Below are 19995 nucleotides of genomic sequence, written 5' to 3' on the forward strand. Positions count from 1 at the left end.
TTTGTATTTAATTAGTGGTTGTATATTGCTGTGTTTTGCCCAGGTTTTTTGCTTTATTTTGTTTTGATACATCCAAGTGATAGGGGCCGGTGCGCTACTCTGTCCACTAGTTTGGCAGCACTTAGGCACTCACCACCTGTCTCCTGGTGGATGTGATAGAGGATGACAATGTGTGCATAGTTCTTGGTTGGCTGTTTGTGTACAGCAGTTGAAGGTGGGTTGTCAGCCCCCAGTTTTGCTTCCTCTAGTCCAGCTTCCACATGGCAGTGGGAAGGACTTTTCTAAATGTGATCATGGGAAAAAGTCCCTACCTCAGGCCACACCTGACCACAAAAATGAGACACTGTCTCTCAGTTATTCCTACACCTAATTCCTTCTGCTTTCCTCTTTTGATCTCTCACAGTTAGGCCTTTTCCATTCACCTGAGTGGATGTTTGTCTAAAGTCTGTCCTTTGCTGGGCTGTGAGCTCTGTGAAGGAAGGCACCCTGATGGCCATGCCCTGTTTCCACAGCCAGAGCAGACGGTGCTCATTGACAACTGCCGGCAGCAGTGCGTGTGCCATGCGGGTAAAGGTCTGTTGTGCCAGGACCACAGCTGCAGGCCTGAGCAGGTGTGCCTGCCCTCGGAAGGCGTCCTGAGCTGTATCACCAAAGGTGCTGGGCTAGGGCTGGGGCATCTGGGAACAGATTCTGGAGCCGAGAGGTGGTGTGATCTTCATGGTGGGGGGCACAGAAGACTAAAGCTGAGGTCTCAGACCTGAGGACCCCCAGGCTGGGTTTCCCAGAGGTAGAGACCCTCTATTCTAGGAGGCAAGGACCCTAAGGATGGAATCTTGGCTGTGGGGACCCTCAGGGCTAGGTTTCTAAGGACAGATATCAGAGACCCTTTGTGTAAGGCAAGGCTAGGCAAAATTTTTCAGTAAATATTTAAGGCTTGTGGACCATACAGTCTCTATCAGAACTACAGAGTTTTGCCATTGTAGCATGAAAGCAGACATCAACAATAATATGTAATTCAATGAGTATGGCTGTGTTCTAATAAAACTTTATTTACAAAAACAGGCAGCCACCTTTGCCATGGTTTGCTGAGCACTCTGGTGGCATAGTGCCTAAGGCATTTGACTGCTAATCCAAAGGCTCGCAGTTCAAACCCACCAGCCACTCCTCAGAAGGAAGATTGGGCAATCTACTTCCGTAGTGATACCACCTTGGAAACCCAAGGAGGGGTCGCTGTGATAATGGCAGTGAGTGAGTAGGTGTGAGGGATTAGGCTTGGAGCTTCAGACACCAACACCAAGGAACAGGATAGTCTGGGATCCCCGAGGACAGGATCAGAAAGCATAGAGTTGTGAGGTCTCAGGCAGAGACTTCCAGGGCAGAGGACAGAGAGACCCCACCAAGGCTGGGACCTTGGATGCAGGATGCCCCTCAAGACAAGGATCTGTTTTCTAGGGGTAGAGTCTCAGACATTGGACCCCCTTAAGACTAAATTGGGTCACAGAATCACCTCCTAGGGCTGTTTTCTTAGGGTTAAGGGCAGGGAACTCCCCTGGGCTAAGGGAATTGGCCCTGAAGAACTGAGAGGGATGGGGATCGAGACCCTCAGGATTGACAGCCAAGGTGAGAGGGACTTGAAGGGATGGGATGTCCACAGTCAGGGTCCAGTAAGGAAATAGAGATCACACAGTGAATACCACCTGCCATTGAGTTGACTCTAACACATACTTCAGAGTAGAACTATGCTCCTTAGGGTTTTTGATGGTGATTTTTTTGAAAGTACATCACTAGGCCTCTTTTCTGAGGAGCCTCTGGGTAGACTTGAACCCCCAACATTTTTGTGAGCAACTGAGCATGTTAACCACCTGCACTCCCCAGGGGCTCTGTAATTTCAATGTTGTGATTGTTGTTTGCCGTTGAGTCAGACCCAACTCATAGCAACCCCTCCTTGGGTTTCTGAGGCGGTATCACTATGGAAGTAGATTGCCCAACCTTCCTTCTGAGGAGTGGCTGGTGGGTTTGAACGACCAGCCTTCTGGTTAGCAGTCAAGCACTATGCTACCAGAGTAAATATAAAGTATTATACTTGTAATAGGGCATTTACTACCGAGTGGTAAAGTTGTTGTTGTTAGGTGCCGTCGAGTTGCTTCCGACTCATACTGACCCCTATTCTGTCTCATTCTGCAAGCTGGGCTGATACCTGTGCAACAAGTGCACCCTACTGGGTTTGAAATAACAGTGGCACAGCCTCGAGACTCACAGCAACACATCACCACAGTAGGACAAACCGACAGACAAGTTTGTCTCACTTAGCTTGAGTGGTGAAGAGGACACAAATAAACACAGAGGTAGCAGACCTAGAGAGCAGTCCCTACTTCTAGGGTTAAAGCAGAACACCAAAGGAATGGACGAATTTGGAACAGGGACCCCACCTCAAGGCTGAGATTCAGACCTCACTGGAAAGGGTGTGGCTATGACCCACTGGATGGCAGGGAAGTTTGTACAGGTTAGAGCTAGACTCAAAGGTTGGCGGTGCAACCCACCAGCAGCACTGTGGAAGAAAGGTCTGGGGAGCCCAGAGGTTACAGCCAAGAAAACCCTATGAAGCAATTCTACTCTGTAACACATGGGGTTGCCAAGAGTCAGAATTCACTGGATGACAAGTTTGGATTTGGGGGTTGGAGCTAGCGTCCATGGGAGTGCTGCCCAAAACTCACTGGGGAACATCCTGCTGGGGCACCTGAATGACTTGCTGGGAAGCCAGCTGGAGCAAGTGGGACTCACTAAATGGATGTCACACATGCCGCTGGCCCTCTCACACAGCAAGAGCAAGAGTTCACACTGGAAGCAGGAGGAGCCCCTTCCTCCTGCACTGTCCCTCCAGCACCCCCTACTGACAAAGACTAACACCAGGGCTAGATTTTGGAGCTGAGGTAATAAATTGGTAATTGACACAGTGGGAAAGAGAAGGAAGTTTTAAGGCTGGGGTCTTGGACATAAGGATTCCAAAAGTTGGGGTGCAGTGATGCTAGGGACAGGATCTTGAACACAGAAATGAATCCCCAAGGCCAAGGTCTCAGACACAGCCACCTGAGCATGGGGTCTTGTCCAAAGGGCTCTGTAAACCTTGAGACTTAGATACAGGGACCTCAGAGTCAGGGCCTCAAGCATGGTCTGGGTCATGTGTCTGTCGGTCCCAGGCCTAGATCCCCAGGGTTGGGATCATAAGCGAGTGGACTCTGAGGTCTGGGTCTCAGACATAGCAAACTGCAGGCCTGGGTCTCAGGTGTAGGCATCCTAGAGCCTGTGTCTTACATGCAGGGACCCGTGACGCCTGGATCTTGGACAAAGCCCACATAGGCCTGATGTCAGACGTGGAGGAACCTTGAGGGCCTGGATCTTGGGCACAGCAAAATATAGGTCCTGGGTCTCAGATACAAGGATCTTGGAATCTGGGTGTCACCTGCAGTAACACTCAGACAATGTTCCTGGCATAGACTCAGGGAGGTGCTGGGGACCAGCTGGTCTTATTCTGAGAAGTCCCTCAAGATCCTCTCTCTTCTGCCCCCAGACCCGTGCCATGGAGTGACATGTCGGCCACAGGAGACATGCCGGGAGCAGGGTGGCCAGGGTGTGTGCGTGCCCAACTACGAGGCCACATGCTGGCTGTGGGGTGACCCACACTACCACTCCTTCGATGGCCGGGACTTCGACTTCCAGGGCACCTGCAGCTACGTGCTGGCAGCAGTTGGCTGCCCGGGTGTCAATGCCCAGGGCCTGACACCCTTCTCCGTCATTACCAAGAATGAGAACCGAGGCAATCCTGCTGTATCCTACGTGAGGCTCGTCACTGTGACCGCCCTCGGCACCAATATCTCCATCCACAAGGGTGAAATTGGCAAAGTCCGGGTATGTCCAACAGGATGGCCCCCTGAACCCCACTCCTGGGTAGGCCCAAAACAAAAGGACAACAACAGCAATAACAACACCAAAACAACAGCAAAAACATCCCCCTTCTCCTGGGAATTAAATCAAGCCTAGCCCGGTACTAAGGGTTTTCACGTATGACTTAAAAACTTACTTCTTTACAGAGACTTGAATTTGAATCCAGCATCTCCTTCTTATGAGTTGCATGATCTCAGGGACTTCCCTTAGTGGACCTCAGTTTCCTCATCTGTGAAATGGGGATTGTAGCAGGTTTACTCCATAGCAACGTGGTATTTGTAAAGAGCTCAGCCCAGGGTCTGGCCCAGGTAAACATCTGGTGAGTGGAGGAATGAATGAGAAGCCCAGAGACATGGACACAGAGAGAGATTCAGGAAGGTGAAGAGAGAAAGAGGGGGGCCACCCTTCCTGCCCCAGGAAAGGGAGATGCAGGCTGAGGGCAGCTCAGTGGGAGAGGGTAAGGTACGGAGCAGCGTGGGCACTCAGTGATGCTGAGAGAGTGGGAGAGGCTCGCAGACCAAAAAACCAAACTCACTGCCATCGAGTCATTTCTGACTCATAGCGACTCCCAGTGGATTTCCAAGGCTGTAAATCTTTAGGGAAGTAGATCACCCCATCTTCCTTCCAAGGAGCCACTGGCGGGTTGAACCACTAACTTTCCAGTTAGCAGTCAAGTGCCTTATCCACTACACCACCAGAGCTCCAAAGGTTGGAGAGACCTGGGTTTGGTTTTCTAGTGTTCACTAGTTCAACTCCAACAGAAAATACAAGTGTGTGGCTGTAACAAACAGGGATTTATTCTCTGTTTAGGAAGCTAAAAGTCTGAGTTCAAAGTGCCAGCTCTAGGGGCTGGGTGAAAGCCCTTTGACCTTGGGCTTCAGCTCTGCCCCTTGCTTCAAGCCCACTGGAGGTAGAGGCGTCTCTTAGCTCAGGCAGCTTCTAACTGCTGAGGATGACAAACCCAAGGTTGGCAGATAAAATGGCATAGTCCCAAGATTACCAATCAACCTGGCAGGACACTAGTTCAAGTCCAGAGACAGTCCTAAGATCAGCAGGCAGCATGGCAGGCACTGAGATGAAGGCTCGGCCAAATGTGGGATCCAGATGAGACCTTTCGCAAAGCACCTTTTTGTGTACAGGAAGCAGACCACATCCCTACGGCAGCTCCTCAGCTGCTCACAGTACATTGCACCAGAGAGCTGATGACCAGTCTCATCATGGGGAGTAACTACTTCTAGCTCAGAAAAAGCAATGAGGAGAGATGTAGAGAGTAAGTCAGAGAGAAAGAGAAAGGGGAGATATGAGACCCACCAAGAGAGCTGAGCTCAGATAAGAGAGAACCCTAGAGAAAAGGGGGGCAGAGAGACAGCAAGTGAAAGATGCAGAAAGGCCCAGAAACAGAGATGGATCTGGATAAAGAGAGTGTCCCAGGGAACAAGAGAGTCAGGAAGAGAGAGAGACATACTCAGAGAATGGAGGAGGGGGGCACAAAGAAAGCTAGACCCAGATAGAAAGAGACAGAGAAGTGATGTCACTCCCCTGACTTAGGCCTGGACTAGAGTCAACACTGGGAGCTCTGGTTGCGTAGTGTCTAAGGCACTTGACTGCTAACCAGAAGGCTGGTGGTTCAAACCCACCAGCCACTCCTCGGAAGATGAGGCAATCTACTTCCGTAGTGATACTGCCTTGGAAACCCAAGGAGGGGTCGCTATGAGTCGGGTCCGACTTGACGGCACAAAACAACAACAGTCAACACCCATGTTTGTCAAATGACTGCACACCCATCGGTCATGAGAAAGGCCTTGGCAGCTCCTGTCCCAGCAGGATGGGTGGGGACACGGGACCAGAGATGGTGCCTCCGCCCTGGAGTGACCCTTGTTGGCCTCCCTTTCTCCCCAGGTGAACGGTGTGCTGACAGCACTGCCTGTCTCAGCAGCCGGCGGCCGGCTGACAGTGACCCACGGTGCATCCAAGGCCGTGCTGGTGGCAGACTTCGGGCTGCGGGTCACCTATGACTGGGACTGGCGGGTGGAGGTGACCCTGCCCAGCAGCTATCATGGCGCGGTGTGTGGGCTGTGTGGGAACATGGATAGAAATCCCAACAACGACCAAGTCTTCCCCAACGGCACACTGGCTCCCTCCATCCCCGTCTGGGGCGGCAGCTGGAGAGCCCCGGGCTGGGACCCACTGTGCTGGGATGAATGTCAGGGGTCCTGCCCAACGTGTCCCGAGGACCGGCTGGAGGAGTTCGGGGGCCCTGGCTTCTGCGGACTCTTGGCCCCTGGCACGGGTGGTCCCTTCGCCACTTGCCATGCCCATGTGCCACCCGATAGCTTTTTCAAGGGCTGCGTCTTGGATGTCTGCCTGGGCGGTGGGGCCCACGACATACTTTGCCAGGCACTGGCTGCCTACGCTGCCGCCTGCCAGGCAGCCGGGATCACCATCCAAGACTGGCGGGAGCAGGCTGACTGCGGTGAGCGCTGGGGGAGCTGTACTGGGGGCGGGGGATCCTGGGTTCACTCCAGAACATCTGCATCTGTTGGTCTCTTTGTTTGCCTATGTCTGGCTGGCTGTCTACGTCTCTCCTGCGTCTTGTGCTTCTCTGTCACCCTTTCATCCTTCTTCTCTTATCTCTCTCTGCCTGGGTCTCTGTCCCTCTCACCCTGTCTCGTTCTGTCTGTCTCTCTCTCTCTGACTCTGTCTGGGTCTCTCTCTCTGTCTTCTCTGACTCTGTATCTCTTGCTGTGTCTCTGTCTGACCTCTCCCTCTCTCGGTCTCTCCCTTTTCTTTCGTTTTTGGTGTCTTCCATGCCTGGTCCAGGCCCTGGTCTATTTTTGAGTTTCTCTCTGTTTCTCTTTATCTGAATCAAGCTCCCTTTCTGCACCCCCATCCCCCCTCCGAGTGTGTCTGTCTGTCTTGCTCTGTGCCCAGACCCCCTCTCCCTGACACCCTTCTCTCCTTCTCCTTCTTCCGCCCACAGCCATCCCCTGTCCTGACAACAGCCACTACGAGCTCTGTGGCCCACCCTGCCCAGCCAGCTGCCCGTCCCCTGCGCCCCCTACAACGCCAGACCCATGTACAGGTCCTTGCGCTGAAGGCTGCCAGTGCGATGCGGGCTTCGTGTTGAGCGTTGACCGCTGTGTGCCCCTGGATGGGGGCTGCGGCTGCTGGGCCAACGGCACCTACCACGAAGCAGGCAGCGAGTTCTGGGCCGACGGCACCTGCTCCCGGCGGTGCCGCTGTGGGCCTGCGGGTGGCTCTCTGGTCTGCACAGCTGCCAGCTGTGGGCTGGGTGAAGAGTGTGCCCTTCTGCCCTCGGGCCAGCACGGCTGTCACCCCATCAGCACAGCTGAGTGCCAGGCGTGGGGTGATCCCCATTACATCACCCTGGATGGGAAGCGATTTGACTTCCAGGGGGCCTGCGAGTACCTACTGAGCGCGCCCTGCCAGACGCCACCCAAGGGGGCTGAGAACTTCACTGTCACTGTAACCAATGAGCACCGAGGCAGCCAGGTGGTCAGCTACACCCGCAGTGTCACCCTGCACATCTACGACCACAGCCTGACCCTCAGCGCCCAGTGGCCGCGGCAGCTGCAGGTGAGGAGGGCTGCGGGCCAGCCCTGGGGCTGCCATTCCCCCAGCCCCTTTCACCACTTAATGCTGGGCACCGGCATGGTGAAGGGGCACAGAGCTCAGACTTTAGAGCCTGATGGCTTGGAGCTGTGGCTTTGCCCTCTCTGAGCCTTATTTATTCCTTTGTAAAATGGATCTGAGAAAAGTATTCGCTTCCGAGGAGAGTGTGAGGAACCAGTGACATTGTATCCATAAGTGTTCACCGTGGGGTCCATGAGAGACAAACCGTTCGGTTGTGTAATCACTATTTTTATTACCATACTTAGGATTGTCATTACTAACTACCAGAGCAGATATTGTAAGTGACCACAGTTAGGCTCAGCTGAGAATGTAAGAGCTTCTTATGGATACTGTAATTATCATTTGTAGTTATGCTGTAGTTCTTGTTACTATCACTATAATAATAATTGTTTCAAGAGGGAAGGTCCCTCAGCTATTAAGTGTTGGAGCCAGGATTCAACTCCGTAGCCCTGAGGCTCATTCTGTCCCGCCCGCGCCCGCAGGTGGACGGCAAGCTCGTGGCACTGCCCTTCCAGCTGGATTCGCGCCTGCGCGCTTACCTGAGCGGCGCAGACGTAGTAGTGACCACCGCCACCGGGATCTCGCTGGCTTTCGACGGGAACAGCTTCGTGCGCCTGCGTGTGCCAGCGGCGTACGCGGGCGCCCTCTGTGGCTTGTGCGGGAACTACAACCGGGACCCTGCAGACGACCTGCAGGCTGTGGACGGGAATCCCGGAGGCTGGCAAGTGGGCGGCGCCGCGGGCTGCGGAGAGTGCGTGCCTGGGCCGTGCCCGCCACTGTGTACGCCAGAGCAGCAGGCTGCCTTCGGCGGCCCGGACGCCTGCGGCGTGATCTCGGCGCCGGAAGGCCCTCTGGCGCCCTGCCACAACCTTGTGCCGCCCACGCAGTACTTCCAGGCCTGCCTGCTGGACGCCTGCCAGGCTGAGGGCCACCCGGGAAGCCTCTGCCCTGCCGTGGCCGCCTACGTGGCAGCCTGCCAGGCCGCTGGGGCCCAGCTGGGCGAGTGGAGGCGGCCGGACTTCTGCCGTGAGTACTGATTCATGCATGATCCACACGGGAGGGGGCGTGGTCCCAGCTCAGTTCGCAGGACTGTAAGACAACAGCCTTTTCCTCTCGGTGAGTTTTAGGGTCCACCTTGCCTCCCCTGAACCAAGTATCAGTCAGAGAGACTCCTTCGCAACTATGCACTGAAATACACCAGGCCAGGTACACCAGTGGGAAAAACTCAGACACCTGATCAGGAACCCTTGGACCAATTCAGTCTTGTGGATTCACACGCTCAGGTATCCTAGTCTATAAACTGGGTGGATGACCCTGTTAAAGTAACACAGCGAATACACAGGAGCAGTAAACAGTCTCCCCAGTCAGTCCTAGTGAGTTGCACCTGGTCAGAGGTCCCTAGACCTCAGACAGGGACCTCACCAATTAGACACTTGGTCAGATTTACAGTGGAACAAACCTGATCAGATATAGCCAGTCTGGATGACACACCGAAATACACTTGATCAGATAGAATTGGTTTGATAACTTCAGTGACATCAATACACTGAGACACACCTGGCCAGATACACCAGACAGGCTCCCCACCCTGACATAGTCCCAGTTAACTACCTGTATACAGATTCATAGTCAAATCAACAACAACAACAACAACAACAGAAAACTCATTGCCATCGAGTAGTGACCCCCATTGGTTTTCCAAGGCGGAAGTAGATCACCCAGTCTTCCTTCCACGGAGCTGCTGGTGGGTTTGAACTATAACCTTCTGGTTAGCAGCCAGATGCCTTATCTGCTACACCACCAGAGCTCCTTCATAGTTGGATGGTCCTGGTCAGTTCCCCTCGGTCAGGTATCGTTGATCAAATTCATCCTGTCAGCTTTGCCCAGTCAGAGATGCGGGGTCTGAGTCACATACTGTACCAACCATGTCAGACAGACTCTGACAGATGTGTGCCAGGTACATTCAGGCACATTCTCCCTCCAGATGCACCTGATCAGATGCCCCAGTCAGGGTCACACTGTGGGATACTCACAAAAAAAAAAAAAAAAAACCATTGTCATGCAGTTGATTCCAACCCTTTGGGTCTCCAAGGCTGTAAATCTTTAAATAACCAGAGCACTCCATTTTCCTTTCACGAAGCAGCTGATGGGTTCAAACCACCAAGCTTTTGGTTAGCAGCCAAATGCCTTAACCACTACACCACCCACCCACCCACTGTCGTTGAGTTGATTTTGACACATAGCGACTCCCACTGGGTTTCCAAGACTGTAAATCTTTACGGAAGTAGGTTGCCTCATCTTCCTCCTGCAGAGTGGCTGGTGGGTTTGAACCACCAACCTTGCCAAATGCCTTAGGCACTGCGTCCCTGTACACATCTCCGGTTCCCAACTTTCATATGCTACCAGAGCTCCTAATGAGACCACTAGAGCCTCCTTATCCCGGTTAGATCTAGATGGTCACATCCCCATACATGGTCACATCCACCCAGTCAGAATCACTCAACCTTTAGAAAGATGCTTGATTAGATTAACGCTCAGCCTGGTTACATATGCATCCCCCAACAGATCCCCATACTGAATCCTCCAGTCAGATGTACTGGATCAGATACCCAGGTCAGACCCCTGGACAGATTCACTCATGACTACACCCAGTCAGATTGTTGTTAGTTGCTGTCGACTGGATTCCAACTCATGGTGTCTCCATGTGTGCAGAACAGAACTGGTCTGTGGGGTGTTCAGAGCTGTGACCTTTCCAAAGCAGCTCAGCAAGTCTCTCTCCCAAGGTTCCTGCAGATGCATTTGAACCACCAACCCCAGCACTTAAGTCCAGCACTTAACCATTTGCACCCCTCACCCTACGCAGTAGATCAAGTTGGTCGAAGACACAATTGCGCCCAAGCAGATAATCCCACTTTGAGCCCCACCACCCCACCCTGACCCCTTCCCCTGCCTGGCTCATTCCTCTCTTGTTCCCACAGCCCTCCAGTGCCCTGCCCACAGCCACTATGAGCTCTGTGGTAATTCCTGCCCGGTGAGCTGCCCAAGCCTCTCGGCGCCAGAGGGCTGTGAGCCAGCCTGCCGTGAGGGTTGTGTCTGCGATGCTGGCTTTGTGCTCAGTGGGGACACATGTGTCCCTGTGGGCCAGTGTGGCTGCCTCCATGAAGGCCACTACTACCCGCTGGGTGAGGCCTTCTACCCAGGGCCTGAGTGCGAGCGGCGCTGTGAGTGTGGGCCAGGCGGCCTGGTCCACTGCGATGAGGGTACAGCGTGCCGGCCCTACGAGGAGTGCCGGTTAGAGAACGGCGTGCAGGCCTGTCATGCTACGGGCTGTGGGCGCTGCCTGGCCAGCGGGGGCATCCATTACATCACCCTTGATGGGCGTGTCTATGACCTGCATGGCTCCTGCTCCTATGTGTTGGCCCGAGTCTGCCGTCCACAGTCTGGGGACGAGGACTTCGCCATTGTGCTGGAGAAAGATGCAGCCGGAGACCCCCAACGCCTGCTGGTCACTGTGGCTGGCCATGTTGTGAGCCTGGCTCGGGGTCTGCAGGTGAGTGGACACATCCCTGAACTGAAAGTCTGAGGGGGTACAGCCCTACTCTGGGGAGTTTGAGAGGAGACACAGTCCTGCCCTGGTAAATCTGAATGGACAATGACCCTAGCCTAGGACATCTGAGGAAGACATAGCCCCACCTTGAGAGGTCTGATGAGGACATGGCCCTGCCCTGTGGGGATGGATGTGGAGACTGAGGGAGTCTTTGCCCTGTCTTAATTGGAGCTCTGGTGGCATAGTGCCCAAGGCACTTGACTGCTAACCAGAAGTCCTCCTCGGAAGGAAGATTGGACAATCTACTTCCGTAGAGACATTGCCTCGGAAACCCAAGGAGGTATTGCTGTGAGTTGAGATCGAATGGATGGCAGTGAGTTTTGTTTTTCTTTTTTACCCTGGGGTCCCACCGTGGGGCATCTGAGGGGGGACAGTTCTGTGCCCTGAAGGTGTGAAGGGGACCCAGTCAGATCTGAGTGGACATGGTAGGGCATCCAAGGGAGACACAGCTCTACCCTGGGGGCATGAAGGGACAGGGCCCCCCCCCCAGTGGATTTTTGAGTCCCTGACCCACCTGACCCTTCCACCCAGGTCTTCGTGGACGGCGAAGCTGTGACCCTGCCTGTGGCTGTGGGCCCCGTTCGGGTGACTGCTGAAGGACGCAACATGGTTCTGCAGACGGCCAAAGGGCTGCGCCTGCTCTTTGATGGCGACGCCCACGTCCTTATGTCCATCCCAAGCCCCTTCCGCGGCCGGCTCTGTGGCCTCTGTGGCAATTTCAATGGCAACTGGAGCGACGACTTTGTCCTGCCCAATGGCAACGTGGCCCCCAGCGTGGAAGCCTTCGGAGCTGCATGGCGGGCGCCTGGCTCCTCCCAGGGCTGTGGCGAGGGCTGTGGGCCCCACCGCTGCCCTGTGTGCTCTGCAGAGGAGACGGCACCGTATGAAAGCACCAAGGCCTGCGGGCGTTTGCGGGACCCCCATGGCCCATTCGCAGGCTGCCACACAGCGCTGAGCCCCTCTGAGTACTTCCGCCAGTGTGTGTACGACCTGTGCGCCCAAAAGGGCGACAGTGCCTTCCTCTGCCGCAGCCTGGCGGCCTACACAGCAGCCTGCCAGGCGGCTGGCTTGGCCGTAAAGCCCTGGAGGACAGACAGCTTCTGCCGTGAGTGTTCACAGACATCTCTGGGCTATCTCCTGACCTGTTCCTTCTCCCATCTTCATCTCAGGAGCAGGCCCTCCTCACGGAAGTGCTTCTGCCCTTGCTCATCCCGTTCCCATCCTGCTGGTTTCCCTGCTACCTCCCTGGCTGCCCTTTCTGGGGCCCACTCTCCTTAAGCCTTAAGTTCATTCCTTCCTGAGGGCTCTGTACTAGACTCTGTGGTGACATGGTGGGAGGAAAGGCAGGTCAGGAGCTCACTCAGTAAAGCCTGGGTCAGACCCCCAGGCACAGCCATGTCCCCTCTAATGTTCAGGGCAGGACTCCACCTGGCCATCCACTCCATGACCTTACACCTCATCGCAGCTCTCCTGACTGTCAGACTCAGGGATTCAGTGGCTAGCTGGACACTTTTCCCTGGGTGTCCTGAGGGGTCCTTGTACCTGCTGTATTCCCAGCTGACCTCAGCGTTTCACCCCAAACTTGATCCTCGGGGTCTCCCTCCCTGGTCCCCATCTTAGGACAACCACACTGTCTACTGATCACCCAGCCTCAGCTCCAGGCGTTACCCTGGAGGCATCCCCTGGCCCCCATCATGGCCTCAACCTCTCTGGGCTGTCACTGTCTGTCCCACTGGATAGGAACTCCACAAGGGCAGGCTTGGGACTGTCTTCATCACTTTTGTCCCCAGCAGGGCATTACCCAGGGCTGAGTGTACAGTAGCTCCTCAATACTCAATGCCATCTAGTCGGTTCCAACTCATAGTGACTCCTTTGGGTTTCTGAGGCGGTAAATCTTTATGGAAGTAGATGGCCCAGTCTTCCTTCCGTGGAGAGGCTGGTGGGTTTGAACTGCTAGCCTTCTGGATAGCAGTCAGATGCCTCAGGCACTAGCCACCAGAGTTCCTCAGTCCAGTACTCTCTCTTAATTATCCTGTGTCACATGGAGACATGACCTGCCCTGCCTCTTCTTTCTGCAGCTCTCCAATGCCCTGCCCACAGCCACTATTCCATCTGCATGCGCTCCTGCCAGGGCTCCTGTGCGGCTCTCTCGGGCCTCACAGGCTGCACCACCCGTTGCTTCGAGGGCTGTGAGTGTGATGACCGCTTCCTGCTCTCCCAGGGAGTTTGCATCCCCACCAGAGACTGCGGCTGCACCCATGGCGGCCGGTACCTGCCGGTGAGCAGGGGCTTCAGGTGGGCAGGGAGGGTGCGGGGGCTGGGAGGAGGCTGAGAGCTTCTGTGCCGACCTCCCCAGGATGGGAACAGAGGAGCTGCCACCACGTCCCAGCTGTGTGACTCAGTGCTGGCTGACATCCCTGGATTAGTTTCCTGTGGTGCCGTAACAAGTTACCACAAACCTGGCAGCTTAAAACAAGATAAATTTATTCTCTCACAGTTCTGGAGACCAGAAGTGTGCAATGAGTAGCAGTGGGCTGAAATTAAGGTGTTGGCAGGGCTGTGGTCCATTCCTTGCCTCTCCCAGCATCCATGATTGTCACAGCAAAAATACCTCCACCCTCCAAATGTTTTCACCAACTCTGACACCAACCATCCCATCCCACAGCACTCTACTTCTCTGCTGGGTTCAATAATTTGTTGCAGTAGCCACACAGAACCACAGACAGTACTCACGATTATGGGGTTTATTAGGAAAGTAACAGGCTATAGTACAACTCAAGTTCGGGAATGCGCTCAGGATACAGTTCTTCAGTCAGAAGTCTCCCCTCTGCTGTGCCCTCAGGTACGCCCCTCTGGGCCTTGGCCTCTTGGCCTGGCCTCTGCTCTGCTGGACAAGTGCTACAAAGCTCTTTTAGCTCAGCCAAGAGGTGCACCCAGGTGCACCCCACTGTGCCAGCAAGCCTCCTGCCCAAAGGCACTCTGCTCTCTTGCTCCGTGGACTGGAAAGCCCACCGCTCTGTCTCAGGCCTCTTGGTTGCTCTGCCACCACCTCTCAGCTGGGCATCATCTCTGCCACAGAGGTCCAGTCCAGGGATCTCAGGTCCACGGATGTGCTGAACTCCACTCCATGTCTGGCTCTTCTCTCTTGATGGCACTGAGATCCCCTCTCTGCCTCTTGTTATTGTTATGTGCCATCAAGTCAGACCTGACTCATAGCGACCCCTCCTTGCATTTCCGAGGCAGTATCACTGCAGAAATAGATTGCCCCATCTTCCTTCCGAGGAGTGGCTGGTCTGCCTCTGGGAGGGCTCATTTTAAGCCTAGCAGAGTGACAAAACTAACCAATCCCAATGTTAGAGTTCCATACACCTTATTTGCACAGTCCTTCCCAATAATCTGGTGGGAGTCACAAAGACTGGCTAGAAAAGCCATACCACATCTTTCACTGCACCACAAGGATAACCCCCCATCTCAAGATCCTTAGCTTAATCACATGTGTGAAATACCAGGTAACATTTACACCTTCTAGGAATTAGGATCTGATTACTCTGGGAGGTCATTGTTCTGCCTGCCACAGTCCCCTCCCTGAGCTTCTGTTTCCTCCCCTGTAAAACGGGGTTGATCATCAACATCGCACCCTGGGTGTCTAAGGGTCGGGTGGGATTGTGTACGGAAGGCTCCCACTGAATGCAGGACCTCACCTCACCTCACCTCACCTGCAATAAAAATGATAGCAATGTACAACAACACAATAGTTAGGACAGCTAGCAATCATTTAATTTAATATGAATGCACAATTTAATAACTGTTAATAGTGGATTTATTTTTGTTAATGGTATTTTTTGAGCTCTTACTACATACCAAGTTTATGACAAGTGTCTATTTAATAATCACAACAATCTTATGAGCAGGAACTATTGTTATTTACTTTATTCTGTAATGAAGAAATTACGGCATTGAGATGTGCACCCAAGGGTTCCCATTAGCAAATGATGCTGCTGGGATTCACATCACAGCAGCCTGGGCCCACTCTCCTAAACAACTAGGCTATCCTGCTTCTCCAAACACATGTTCGTTGGATAAAGGAGAGGGCATTCCACATTCCATCTTCATTCACCCAGTTTTACACACAGCAGAAAAGTAGACTAGAAATCCCTTCTGGGGAAGGCTATGTCAATTTTCTGCTCCATCTTTCATGTCTTGTTTCCTACAGCAAGCCATTCCTGATCCTCTAGGCTGGGTTAGACCCCCTCTTTGAGGTTCCCACAGCCCTCTGTGTTGCCCCCATGCCAGCCCAACCTCTCTGTCCATACCTCCCCAGTCCTGGCCTGACCCTGCCTGGGCTGGAAGTTTTCTTGGATATGTGAGTATGGCATTCAGGACAGAGAGCTGGGCTGGGAACTCTTAATATAGAGACAGTAGTCAGTCGGTTACATTCATTCATTTTTTTTTTAAGTTTTCATACTTTTTATTTTGAAAGAATTCAGACTTAAAAGTTCAGGAATAGTGTAAAGAACCCTTGTACACCCTTCATCAGATTTTCGCATTGTCTTATTATTTTAATCATTGAAGTAATTTAACTTTTTATTGTGATCTGGGTGAAAGTTTACAGAGCAAATGTTTTTCCATTCAACAGTTCATACACATTTTGTTTCATGACATTGATTTCAGTCCCCACAAGGTAACAGCTCTCTTCCCACTGCCTCCCTGCCTTTTCCGCTTTCCCCTTGTCCTTCTTTCCTGTGGATCCCTGCCCTCTGGCTTTCTGCCTGAGCAAATGCCGCCCTTCTGCCTCCCATGGAAGATTCTCTAATTGTTGAGATTATGGCATGTTTGCTTTCTCTATCATTCATCTGTCTGTGTATCCGTTGCTCTACCTGTATATTTATATTTTTTCTGAACCATTTGAGAATACATTACAGACATGATCCCCTTTACCTGTAAATACTTCAGTGTGGATTTCCTAAAACTAAGGAAATTCATTTATGTGGCCACAGTACAGTTACTAAAATCAGGAAACTAATCAATAATATAATCTAAAGATTTTATTCAAATTTTGCCAGTTGTCCCAACAAAGCCCTCTATAACAACTTACCTTGCTCTGGTCCAGGGGCCAGGAGCCCTGGTGGCACAGTGGTTAAGTGCTTGGCTAACTAGAAGGTTGGTGGTTTGAACCCACCAGCTGCTCCATAGGAGAAAGATGTGGCAGTCTGCTTCCATAAAGATTTACAGCCTTGGAAACCCTATGGGGCATTTCTGCTCTGTCCTAGGGTCACTATGAGTTGGAACTGACTTGACAGCAATGTGTTTGGTTTTTTTGTTTGTTTGTTTTTTGGGGGGACAGGGTCTAGTCCAGGATCACACACTACTTTTAGTTTTCTTGAAATTGGATGAGATCACCGAGGGTAGTGATGTAAGTAGATGTGAAGAAAGGTCTGAGACTGAGCCCTAGGCTAGATAGAGTTAAGGATTTGTGAGATGGGGAAGAACCCAACAACACGATGGAGAAAGAGTAGCCAGTCAGGTGGGAGAAAACCAGAGAAAGCAGGCTACTAGGATTGGGTTTCTAGGCCCTGGGTTCGAGGCTGTGGGTGTCAGGACTCTGGGTCATCTCCAATGCCCACTTCTACCCGTAGCAGTTAACTTTCTCTGGCTTAAAAACTATCACCAGAAACCCAAAATCATAAAAATGACCAAGTTTACTGGTCTGATAGAACCTGATGAGACCCCAGAGACTGCGGCCCCTAGTTACCTTTCAGGTCTGGAATTGAACTCACTCCTATGCTATGGCTTCCAGCCAAACAACAGACAGGCATAGAGGGTGAACATTTACATCACTCCTTAGAACTGCCAGTCACGGGAGAACAGAAGGGCAGCATTTGTTCAGGGGGCAGAATGTACAGGAAAGGACACAGGGAAGAGGTAACTACAGGGAGGAAGTGGGAAGAGAGCTGTTACATCGTGGGGATTGCAGTCAATACCATGAAACATGTGTGAACTGCTGTATGAAAAATGAATTTGCTCTCTAAACTTTTATCCAAATCACAATAAAAATTAAAAAAAATAAATAAAAATTAAAACTATCCCCAAAACAGGGACCTCTGGTAGCATAATGCCTAAGACACTTGACTGCTAACCAGAAGGCTGGCGGTTCAAACCCACCAGCCACTCCTCGGAAGGAAGGTTGGGCAATCCTACTTCCATAGTGCTACTGCCTCGGAAACCCAAGGAGGGGTCGCTATGAGTCGAGGCCGACTCGACAGCAAATAACAACAACATCCCCAAAACTCAGTGGTTTGAAAGGATAACCACTTACTCAGTTCACAGTTCTGAGATTGTGCAGTTTGGGCTGGGCTCAGCTGGGCGGCTCTTCTGCTGTCCCCTGGGCTCACTCATGTATCTGTAATCACGGATGGATTGGCTTAGGGCTGGCTGATCTAGGCTGGTTTTAGCTGAGGTAGTTGTTTCTCTTCGCCATGGCCTCTCGTCCTCCAGCAGGCTAGTCCAGAATTGTTATGGTGGCCGAGCAGAATTCTAAGAGAGAGACAGTGGAGCTGCAAGGTCTCTGGGGTCTAGAAGCTGGCACACCATTGCTCCTGCAATACAGTGTAGTATTGGCCAGAGCACAGTCATCAGATTCAGGGGGAGGGGAATTCAACTCCACTTCTTGAGACGAGTTGCTGCAACATCACTCCACATGGGTACTGGTGTTTGGGGTTTGAAATCACTCCTGGAGGCCACGGGAATATTTAGGATCAGTTGAAAGAGCTGTCAGCAAAGAGGGCACTGAGGGTCACAACTGACTGACCATCCAATCAGAGCAGACCTTACCCGGTAGCATCGTTCATGGTGGTACAGATTCTTCAGCGGCCAGATGATTTGATTTCATTATTTCTTGCTTTCATTACACTGAAAAGCAGGATTGTGGTCATTTTTGCAGTGCACCTCACCGCCGTCACCTGTTCCTTCCTGTCACAGGTGAACTCCTCCCTGCTCACTTCAGACTGCAGTGAGCGCTGTTCCTGCTCCCTAAGCACCGGCCTCACGTGCCAGGCAGCTGGCTGCCCTGCAGGCCGCGTCTGCGAGGTCCAGGCCGGGACCCGGAACTGCTGGACCCCCCGTGGCCTCTGCTTCTTCTCTGCAGACGCCAACCTCACCACCTTTGATGGGGCCCGCAGAGCCGTCAGCTCTCCTGGCGTCTACGAGCTCTCTTCCCTCTGCCCAAGACGACGGCAGACTAGTCCTTGGTACCGAGTGGTTACTGACATCAGGCCCTGCCACGGCAAGGCTGAAGCTGTGGGCTGGGCCCACATCTTCTTCCGGGATGGGCTGGTCACCGTGACTCGGAACCAGGGCGTGTGGGTAAGCCTGCAGTTTTGTTCTTCCGGTTGCAATGTCCCTGCATCCCTGGCTGCTTGTCTGTCTCCTTCTGTGTTGTCTTCATCTGTGTCTCTGCAGTTTGGTCTCGGGATTTGTATTTGTCTCAATCTTTCAAACTCTTAGTCTCTCTGTGCCAGCTGAGTCTTTGAGGAGCAAAAACATTCTCGTGTAACTTAATAATTTTGATACTAGTATTAATCAAGACTCCATTGATTGCAAGTGATGGGAATCAAGAATTGGCAGGAACAAAAATTGCCTTAAGCAAAGAGGAATTTATGGGCTCATATTACTAGAATGTCCAGGGATAGAGCTTCAGGAGTGGCTAGATCCAGGTGCCCTGGCAGTATTATCAGGAATTTCTTCTTCTGCCTCTTAGACTTGCTGTTTACCAAATCAGCTTCATTCTTAGGCAGAATGAAGGGGCAAAGATGGCGCCCCAGCTGCTCCAGGCCTGCATCCCACAAGCTTAGCTGCCTTAGCAGAAAGTGATACAACAACCACAAAAAAAAAAAAAAAAAAAGCAGGATTATCTTTCCCTGGTCCAGTTTAGGTCACATGCCCACCCCAGAACCAACTGCTTTGTCCTTAGGGATGGAATAGTGATTGGTCAGGTTGGGGTCACACAATGTGTTGGGGGTTCCCAAGACCATTCCTAGGTTCATTGATTTGCTCTAGGATTCAGAAGACTCAGCATACAGTTGTACAGCCAAGATTTATTGCAGCAAAGAAATACAAAGCAAAATCAGCAAAAGGACTAGGCTCATGCAGCGAAGTCTGGAGGAAACCAAGCACAAGGTTTCCAGAGTCTTCTCCCCATGAGGTCGCACAATGTGTGCTTAATTCCTGCAGCTATGAGTAGTGACAATGTTTGTCTACACGGGTAATTCATTACAGATCCAGTGCCCTGGGTTTTTACTGGAAGCTGGTCATGTAGGCGCCCTTTGCCTAGCAGATACCAAAATTCCAGACTCAGAAAGAAAGCGAGGTGTTCAGCATAAACCACTTTATGTTTACAAATAGTTCAGGCATACTGAGCCAGTCCTACCAGTTCTGGGAATGGTGGAAACTCTCTGGAAATCTAAGTTCCCAGACGCCACCCAAGAGCCAACCACGGAAGCAGCCCCTCTAAGGAAAGCAGTCCCAGGCCTGCCATGTTAACTCTTTTCCGCGCACATAGTCAGCATGGCGCTCACTCAGGGTGGGATATGGATCGGGGCCCAAAGGAGAATCGAAGGGAGGTTTTCCTAACAGAAGAGAGTGATAGAGGTGTTGGTGGGCAAAACCAACAGCCGACCACTTCAGCAACTGTTCTAGTTACCTAGTGCCGCTCTGACAAGAAATATACCACAAACGGGATGGCCTTAACAAACAGGAGTTTATTCTTACAATTTGGAGGCTTTAAGTCCAAGTTC

The 19995-nt window shown here is 52.3% G+C and overlaps 1 protein-coding gene across 1 annotated transcript in view; it reads left to right on the forward strand.

The window, feature by feature from the left end:
* Positions 1–19995, forward strand: part of LOC103198946 (Fc fragment of IgG binding protein) — a 52745-nt gene that overhangs the window by 29651 nt on the left and 3099 nt on the right. The window contains exons 9-17 of the mRNA XM_007943151.1: positions 468–703; positions 3495–3906; positions 5842–6415; positions 6923–7539; positions 8079–8622; positions 10575–11146; positions 11735–12308; positions 13282–13481; positions 18182–18565. Coding sequence (XP_007941342.1) covers positions 468–703; positions 3495–3906; positions 5842–6415; positions 6923–7539; positions 8079–8622; positions 10575–11146; positions 11735–12308; positions 13282–13481; positions 18182–18565 — 4113 coding nt within the window. The remainder of the gene's footprint in view (positions 1–467; positions 704–3494; positions 3907–5841; positions 6416–6922; positions 7540–8078; positions 8623–10574; positions 11147–11734; positions 12309–13281; positions 13482–18181; positions 18566–19995) is intronic.

This window comes from Orycteropus afer, unplaced genomic scaffold, assembly GCF_000298275.1.
Source record: "Orycteropus afer afer isolate SDZICR_OR568_19922 unplaced genomic scaffold, OryAfe1.0 scaffold00099, whole genome shotgun sequence".
Taxonomy (NCBI): domain Eukaryota; kingdom Metazoa; phylum Chordata; class Mammalia; order Tubulidentata; family Orycteropodidae; genus Orycteropus; species Orycteropus afer.